The sequence below is a fragment of the Anneissia japonica genome, unplaced genomic scaffold (genome assembly GCF_011630105.1).
Source record: "Anneissia japonica isolate Jap-2015-1 unplaced genomic scaffold, ASM1163010v1 scaffold5947_len87984_cov146, whole genome shotgun sequence".
Lineage (NCBI taxonomy): Eukaryota > Metazoa > Echinodermata > Crinoidea > Comatulida > Comatulidae > Anneissia > Anneissia japonica.
The window spans coordinates 69,389-78,954 of NW_022692471.1; the positions used below are offsets into that span (position 1 = coordinate 69,389).

At 35.1% G+C, this 9,566-nt stretch overlaps 1 protein-coding gene across 1 annotated transcript; it reads right to left on the reverse strand.

Annotated features, from left to right (window-relative positions):
* Positions 1-6: 6 nt before the first annotated feature.
* Positions 7-9,366, reverse strand: LOC117100308. The gene is made up of 11 exons (XM_033239957.1): positions 9,261-9,366; positions 8,964-9,149; positions 7,827-8,069; positions 6,752-6,949; positions 6,484-6,645; positions 4,883-5,179; positions 4,269-4,349; positions 3,282-3,486; positions 1,917-1,964; positions 759-1,289; positions 7-384 (listed from the first exon to the last, which is right to left on the reverse strand). Exons 2-11 carry the CDS (start codon positions 9,135-9,137, stop codon positions 347-349), a joined length of 1,977 nt encoding a protein of 658 aa, XP_033095848.1. The 5' UTR covers positions 9,138-9,149; positions 9,261-9,366; the 3' UTR covers positions 7-346.
* Between the last annotated feature and the right edge of the window lie 200 nt (positions 9,367-9,566).

The following is a 9,566-nucleotide window of genomic DNA, read 5'->3' on the forward strand; positions in this document are numbered from 1 at the left end:
GCCTTATATTTATCAAAGTCCAGTTAAAGAAGCACCAGCAGCATGCAACATTGATCTCATTTTCTTCCATTCTATTTAAAATTCTTCAGTTGACATTCTATTGTCGAAGGAATGCACCAGCTTTGTGTTCCTGTAGTCGTGGACGTGCACAAAGTTAGGCAGTCTATCTGGATTTTTTCAAATGACTTTGCAATGCCACTGGACCTTTTCCACCTTTTCACACATTACAGCAATTTCAGTCAAGTACTGTAATTTTTTTTCCTGCCATGTTGTCAACATATTCATGGAAACATCTAGGATGTAGTGGTGATTCAAGCTCTGTCATGCAATCCCATGTCGGGTCAAGTTACTCCTTAATCTTGCTTGTTTCAATACCTTCAAGCTCTGTAAGAGAACAATACAGAGCACCTTATAAATGTTACATGTGATCATTGTTGTTGATATTATTATTAAATATAAAATCTATATATTATATATTATGGAATGAAGGGAAAGGAATTCACAAATTTTAATTGTACCTATATTTAAGTTTACTCTGTTAAGTATGTCACATGAAAATGACAAAATGATGAAATAAAGGGAAAAGAAAAGATGAAAAGGAAAATGTTAAGCAAATGGAAAGAAGGAAATGAAAAAAAGTTATGGTGGAATTGAAAAAAAAATGATGAAAATGAAATGTAAAGAATGTAGGCCTAAACAAATAAAACGAAATGGCCCACATGACAAATTGTTTTCTTTTAAAAAAAAATGAGGATTACCATCTTGTAGTGCATTCAATGCTGGATGGATTTCAAGGCTTCTTAATGAATCAGTGAATTCTTTCATATTCTTTTCGCTGATTATCTGTCTGTCTTCTAGATCAGTGATCATACTCCAGCCATCGGTATACTCCTTACAGGGCATGTTCAGCAATCCATCAATTTTTGTTACATTGTCCGGAGTCAGGTTCATTCCAAACTTCATTAGTTTTTGTCTGTGATGACTGAATTGTTTGGAAATGTTTCCTTCCTTAACATCCGGGAATGACGGTAGTAATACTTTAATCTTATGTTGAAGACCAAAATGTTCAGTTATGCTGATGGTATCATGCAGAATTGTAAGATTCTTGGAATTCAAATGACCATGTTTAACTAAATCATTCAGCAAGTCCACTGTCTTATCTATTTTTGATAGTCTCTCATTGGCCACATGATCTCTGAACAACACTTTCAACACAGTAAGACATTTGTGGTTGTCATACCACACTGCGACATCCATTTTAAGTGCATTGAATTGCGCATCTGTCATTCCTTTGGACCAAATAAAAATTCAACACATCAATATCTTCAAGTTTTACCATAATTATTATATAATTTTGTAGATGTAGAATTATGTATGGATAACAAGCATTACAATTATTGCAACAAAGTGTACTCATTTTCTTAGGAGAGTTCCCCTACGGCAAAACAACCAACATATGCAATGCATTATAATAGGCCTTTTTTTTTGTTGACAATCCCAAATCGATTTTGTCCAAAATGTAAACAGAGTAAAGTCTGTACGCATGATGCCGTTGGACCAACTGCATGGTGTATCAACAGATAGTGATAGTTAATACTTTTAGGCCTACGTCTAACTAATACTGTACTGTATTAGAGCTTATCTACTACCATGGTTGAACCATGCATGTAATATATTTCCTCCATGGTTGGACTAGGAGAGCATTATTAGCATAATACTGTAAATTCATAATCATGTGTTTGCTAACAGTTAATAATACATAAAATACAAAGAATATACAGTGTGAATGAGTGTGTGAATGTTTAGTGTGTAGACCCACTGAAAACAATGTAAGCGTATGTTTACTAGTTTTCCTAACAGATTTATAGGTGAGTGAAGAAGCAATAATGGTGGTGGCATGAAAAATCTCAAATTACCTTGAATTACAACATGCTCAGAGGAAGAAGCAGCATGGCCCGTCTTAGCTGAAAAAGTTAATACAAATAAATTATTATATGCTAAAGTTATTATGTGTGCATTTTTTTGGTGTTAAATATCCGACGTAAATAGTCAATCAATCAATGAATCACAAAACTTGCAAGCCTATAGCGCTGAGTATCCATATAATATGTTCAATGGCACTCAAACAGCAGAGTTTATAGTCGCTTCTAAAAGTAGCCAACTGATAATCATTGCATCAAGCATAGCTCATCATCAACAAGTTCCTTCATTTCAGTTGTATTGAAGAAACTCTCTAGTGGGATTCGAACCTCCAACCTCTAGCTGTCGAGTATCAGAGACCTATGGAATATCTTGAAGTTCTAAACCCCCCGGGAGCTGTGGCTAAGCTAGAAAATCTTATAGAATGCATAGGAAAACCTAGTGGATAAAATTCAAATCAAGTTGCTGTGTAGCAGCGTAAACAATGTAAACAAATATCTAAAAATAATGACAGTGCTCGAACAGGGTGCAAAATTTACATTTTTTTAACACGCGCCAAAATTTAATAATTGAAAAATTGTACTACATTCTAAAGTAGAAACTAAACCCTAACTAGCTTCTAGACTTACTAAAAAATGTAGACAATCATGCAAACATGGATCATTTTTTTTTCTATTTGCTGGAATTCCATGTTTTACAATACATCTATTATGTAGTAATAACCTTATACTTATACACTACATAATCATCTTTCATATTGCGAATGTTGTGAATGTTGTATTATTCAATAACTTTGAATAATAAAAATCATAAAAGACAACTTGTTCTGTCTAGGTCACTGGCCTATGAAGCTAGGGTAGGAACCAATGTTTTTCAGCCTGTGTGATCTACACAAATTCATTTTTACAGTAGTTTTTACCTTCTCAGGTACCTAGATTGTGGATTTCATTCAACACAGCTTCCTGGGATAATTGTTTAATATGTATTTTAAAAATTTAATATATCATGTTATGTTTTAATTTTTCACGATGAACATGTGTTAAGCTTGATGTGGTAAATACTGTACTGTACAGTACAAGACTACAGTGAATTACTTTTAATAGAAATAATACTGCAGTTTATATTTTTATTGCACATTAAACTTGAGCTTTAAAGATGATATATCAGTGCTAGAATTCGCCAATGCCTTAATGGTAGACCAGGCTATTAAAACTAGACTAGCCAAGTAGACCAGGCCCTCCAAGCTATCATGGTAAAATTGGCCATCATAAATCTGTATTTAATAGAAAATAAATCATATTGTGTCTCCATAATATAATATAAAAACAATTTTCATATACAAATCACATTCTTAAACCAACCTGTTGAAAAGAGTCGTTTAAAACGAGTAGTTGCAACTGACTTTCTTTTTCCACATGGCACACTATCTTTCATCAAACATTCCTCAAGTTTATGCAGCGGTCCCAGCGTAGGTTCACAGGCATTACAAAGGACACGTAACTCATAGCCAACTCCTTCTGTAGTAACATACACAGTTTTCAATTGGTGACGGATGTAACTTAATACCTGATAAAAATGAAATAAGATAAAATTATCCTGAAATTTTTTTATGGTTGCATACCAAGGTGTATAAAATCTCAATTTTGTAGGTGTTTTAGGAATGCAACCAAGTCCCCTAAATGGTCCCCTGTCAATGGGGAAGGGGACATTTATTTTCAGATCATCAAAATAAATGAAAACCGTAAAAATAGTCTATAGTATAATACTTTCCAATTGGACGTCCCACAACACTGAATCTAACCCAAATAGCTTTTCCCTTGACCATATCAGCGATTAAAGCAACCTCCTACCCCATTTGGTTGATTTTTGTACACCCCAACAGCAATCCACAGAAAATCTTGATTCCATTTAGTAAAACCCCTTTACTTAAAACCAGTTACTGTATGTGCAAAACTTATAGCAAACTTTGAATCAAAGACGTTTTGAGCATTTTGTAAGAATTGGGAATCTGTCTCAAAAGCATTAGCAAGTGGTACACTTTAATTCTAATTGCATGACAAATAAGATTTAAAAGAAGTATATATTGAATTATAATAAAGTTGTTCATTATCTTTTTAATTTCTAATTAAATTTCATCTGTATTAAGCGCATTTTGTGTTTGAACCCACCAGGTGCTCACTTGTACTCTTTGGTGGAAAGAGATAACCACAGGTTAAGTGCCTTGCCTAAGGACACAAACAGGGATATGAACCTCCAACCTCAAGGTTGAAATGCAGAACTACAACCGCTGCGCCAAACTGCTCCTACAAAATGACTAGAATAAACAGAATTTGGTTACGGAAGCTTACCTCCATGCAGATGCTAGGATGTGGTTCGAGAAGTTCTTCTTTGCCATGTTCACCAACTTTCATCCTACGTGATATTTCAATCTATTATATACAACATACAGGATATTTTATTAGTCAATGTGTTGTTCACTGAGAAAAGGTCATAGATGCACATAATATATACAAATAATGAATGTTTATGAGTGCAATGGGGTACAATATTTCATGAGGTGAAAGACTGGATGTTCTATTCAACGAGGTGAATAGAACATCCAATCTTTCACCTCATGAAATATTCTACCCATTATATGAATGAGAAACATTCATTATATGTTTTATACAATACCGACAGGATGAGCCTCGCCGAAATACTACAAGGACTCATCTTCCTTTCGAAGGCCAGCATAAAACCATCCTAGGCTTAGGAATCGATCAAGTTCAGGTTCGGCTAATAATAGGCTCAAATCCTCACCGCTGAAGCTGGCAAAATACTCCATATGGTTAACTGTGTATGTTATTGCCTATTTTGTTACATAATTAAATATACTTTTATATATAATATATAATTTATAACATAATTCTACATTTCTATTACATTAATAAAAATATGTTTAAACTTCAGCATTGCATCTTACTTTCAATGCATGTCTGTTCTTGATTCTGACAGCTCCTAGACTCACGACATGCTCATCATCTAAGTTAAAGTCACTCCGATTCCGAAACAATTCCACATGATCACCACTCCTACCTTTGTCATTCATCAAGTCTAAAAACGAAACGACCAACACATTGTAGACAGCATCTGGTAGGAAGTCCGTGGGAGTCACATAAAACGATGCACTTTGCTGCTCGTCTCCCCTAACTTTCAAGCCCTCTTTATTGATTTGCATCCGAGTAGGAACAATGAAGATTCTGTTACCAGGTTGAGATCCCTATGAAAACAAGAGCACTGACGTGGCATATTATGAATCTCAAAAAAATTTGAAAATTATAGGCAACAGAAGGAACCATTAACAGAAGGCATGTTGGTACAGCGGCAAATCTTTGCAATTTCAAGAGAGAGTTCATTCAGATTGCTTGTGCCCTTAGAAAGATACTTTATATCTACATTTTAATCTCTTCATCCAAGAATACGAATGCGCTGGTATGAAATTGGTAGCGCATGTTTAAGAGTTGCTGCCATATTGGCACAGGAGCAGGCAACACCCATTAGGCACCTTTTTACACTCCTTGGTGGAGAGAAACAACGTAGATAAAGCGCCTTGCTCAAGGACGCAAGTAAAATGGACAGGAAGGGATTAAAACCCCGACTTTAAGGTTGGGAAACCAAACCGTTCCCGCTGCGCCAAACCGTTATAAATCCTGTAAAATAGCGATAATGACAATTGTATAACCAAAGCCTTGTAGGTATCAACGTTCCTATGCATGATACATGACTTTATCAGAAAATATAAGGTTGGGTCAAATTTGTGTGATAGTTTAACATGGACAATTCAGAAGTGAGTTTTTATGGTCCAAAACAGTGATTTTTTACCACATTGTTTATGTTATTTTAATAGGCAAATTACAATAGTAGAATAAAAAAAAAAAATTTTTTTTTAAATTTTGTAGGCCTATGTAGGTATACAGTATTTTCATTTTACAGTAGTTTGAAACGATATCGGGGGTTGGGGAGCTGGCATGTCCTACAAGACAACAATATATAAAACCACCTTAGCAGGCATCAAACTTATGTAGTATAATAGTGAAGTTGTGTGAGGAATTTTATACACGAAATATTTCAATTAGAAAAGATATTTAGGCCGTTTGCTGTGTTACGCTGTGGTTCCGAAAATGTTGGCCTATAGGCCTACTTAATACATAAACTGTGATACTTTTATCACTATGGATTGTTTTTAACTTTCGCAGGGACGTATCCAGGGAGGCGCTGCTTCCCTCCTCCCATCCCCACACCTTCGTACACAGTTTTAATACAAATTTCATTCCTTAAATCGCTCAGGGTACCATTAGGCATGTCACTGTTAGTAAAACAAAATGTCCGAAAACCTTTCCTGAAGATGTCTACACACACACACACACACACACACACACACACACACACACACACCCACACACACACCCATACACACACGCAAAAAAAGTGAATACAATAGTTCCTATTGCATTACGTGTATTGGAACTAAAAAGTAATATTATGAAAGGGTTTACTTCTGCTAAACAATTAGAACCAGCTTACCTTTTGTTTCTCAAACAGTAACCCAAACATCTTCAGCATTTCTAAAAATACCTCTAAGTTGCTGGCATCTTGCGCTATCTCATGTCGCCACAAATGATGTAGCAACTGTTCTTGTAGAATTCCCTCACGGTCGAGCTTATACCACTGCTTCAGTATAGGCAGCTAAAAGAAAATATGAACACGTGAAATGCATGCAATTCACAATAATTTTAAATATCATAAATATGATTAAAAAAAAATATTTATAGGAGATTGTTATATTGCTTACCTTGTTAATATCATCTGGTTTCACTACTGTGATGATTTTCGTCACGACGTCGATCATCATGCGCAAGTTCGTAATAACTGTGTACTTTAACTTTTCATTAGTCTTAGAGTACAGAATTATTCCAGTGTCATTTAGATAATCGAGGACAGTGTTGAGCGTTGGCTTAGAAATTCCACATTCAGATGCAATTTCCGTGACCTTAAAATGTTGAATGAAAAGAGAATTCCATTCATACAAATGCAAGAAATATATTGTAGTCAGCTACCTTGCTTAATTTGACCCTTTTATACAATGGGTTAACCCAACAAATGCTGATTGTTTCTTGCTTTACATATGTTGATTAGATTTCTTCCCAAAGTTATTATTCCAACGCTGATTGGCTCTTGCCTTATATGTTAATTTAAAAAGTTGTGAAGTAGTTGGTAAAGAAATGTAGGGCAAAACTATTAGTGACTCCAAATCGGCTGGATGTAAATTCATTGTGTTCTATTTTATGACTATAACAACTCCCTAATTTTAATTTTCCCTAACTTGTATTTTTATGTTGTTTTGGTAAGTTTTTATTAAAAGAGTCCAAGGTTCATTACACAAGATAAACTGTCATTCATCTTTATTCAGTTACTATAAGATGACGGAATATCACTTTTGCTGAATCACATCGATTAAGGTAAACAAATGCTACAATACACCCAAAGGACGCAAGATCAGTGGCGGTTCTAGGACAAATTTTCGGGGGTGGCGGGGACTAAGCTGTTCAACAGGGAGACTTGAGCTCATAAAGTAGGCCCAAGCTTGGAAAATGAGACTTTTTTTAAAGAATAGGAACCTCTGAATGGCCGGAAATGGCACTCTCAAGACTGTGACAGACATGTTTTCACTTGATGTAAGCCTATTTTATATTTTTTATGGTTTCACTGCCCAACAAGCTCTGTCAAATGGGGGAGGGGGATTAGGATACAAGAGGAAGAAATTTATGAGATGGGTAGTGTTAGACTTGTGGATCTGCACGTGTAATTCTAATCATATTCATCAAAATATTATTCAATTATAAATATTATAAGGAAGCATATGTTACCTCATCCAAGGAAACACGGAGTCTTGTTTTTCCAACGTCTTGTACTTTGGATTGGAAATCAACCCAGGTAGTGGGAATAGGTTTTGCCGTTGCCTTCATGTATCCCGCGACATTCTTCTTCAATTTCTCAATTCCTTCATCCTTACGCACAGTGTTATCTACAACATACATCTCACAATCTACATGGCTTTCATATGGTGTTCCTTTGACTTCATCAAATATTCTTTTGAACTTGGTTGTGATCTGTGAACAAAATTGAAAGTATTAGTAAATGTTTTCAAGATATAAAGAAAAAAATAATGTAACTACTAAAAAACAGACAATATCAGACATGTCGTGGCAAAATGGTTAAGTTGTCGCACAGGCTATATTGAATAAATGAGCTATAAAATATGGGAGCTCAAAAAATAGCCTAAAATCCAAATTTTTTTTTCACTATAGATTAACAATTTAGGCTACGTTCTCACACGGCAGCTCCCATGTGTCCACACTAAAATATCCCGATCCGGATACCAAAAATATGATGATGATCGAATCACTGGCCAATAAGAAACTGAGAATTGTAGACGTGTACCTGTGATTGGTTGACGATAGAAACGCGCTCAACGTGCCAACCAATAGCGCTTGCTAACCGTTAGCGGTATCCGGATACCGCTAACAGTTAGCGCTAAACCGATCAGGCGTTCTCACACAGGTGCTAACGGTTAGTGCTAACCGATCATGCGTTCTCACACAGGTGCTAATGGTTTGGGCTAACGGTTAGCTCCTGATCCGGATACTTGGGCTCTCGTGAGAACCAGGCTTTAATGTCTTATTAATCATTTATTTTATTAAAACATGCATGCACAAATAACTTTGGAAGGCAAATAATCAAAATCATGTTTATCTTGACTCTAAGAGTCATGTACTTTCACATTCCAATAACTTAGGCTTGAAATGTTCAATTTCAATGAACGACCCCTCATTTTAAATATCACATACTCAGGTATCTGAAAATACCAAATACCAATAACTTGAATTTCAATTTTTGCTACAACTTAGCCATTTTGCCACAACATGCCTCATATAAGTAAATTTATTGAAGAATTTAAGAATAAAATATTGTAATTTTACTAATAAAAACAGACAATGTCTCACCAGCTTGTTCTTTTCTGACTCAGTCCCCAATAGTTTGTCTTTATGTGTGGCAACTAAACTGATCGTGGGTGAGGATATGCCGTTGATTAACTTCTCTGTCCTTCCATGATAGGGTAGTACAGCATGTTCGTATATTGACCGCATCCAAAATACATTCATCTGAAGATTTGTCATTTCTAATTGTCCCTAAAAAGGTAAACAATAGCCACATAATTTTCAAAATGGTATGAGATTAATTGATGCAATAAAACTAATTAAGGTTAAACATCTGCAGTGAAGACTAAGTGGTGTATTTACTTGTAAGATATCTCTTGGGTTTGCTAGAGCATCCAAATCATCTAACACACTAAACACAACACAGTAAGATGATCCATCTGTCAAGAAAAACTGGAAAGAAAGACAAAATTGTAAACCTCAAAATATTTAACTCATTATTGTTAAAACTGACCACTGAAAAACTGATTTTATTATTGTTAAGTCACTTAACAAGAGATTTTAAAATAATTACTATATACAAGTACTCTGACAAGCATAAAAAAGTAATGTTTATTGTTCTATTTGAGTCATATAGAGCCCTGCTTCTCAACCTATGGGTCGGGTCGC

Excerpts from the sequence above, each read along its gene's own strand:
- LOC117100308 (XM_033239957.1), bottom strand. The coding sequence starts at position 9,137 with ATGACAAATCTTCAGATGAATGTATTTTGGATGCGGTCAATATACGAA. Across the intron at positions 1,965-3,281 it reads TAAACGACTCTTTTCAACAG|CTAAGACGGGCCATGCTGCT; the intron begins GTTGGTTTAAGA and ends TAACTTTTTCAG. Across the intron at positions 385-758 it reads ATTGAATGCACTACAAGATG|AGCTTGAAGGTATTGAAACA; the intron begins GTAATCCTCATT and ends GTTCTCTTACAG.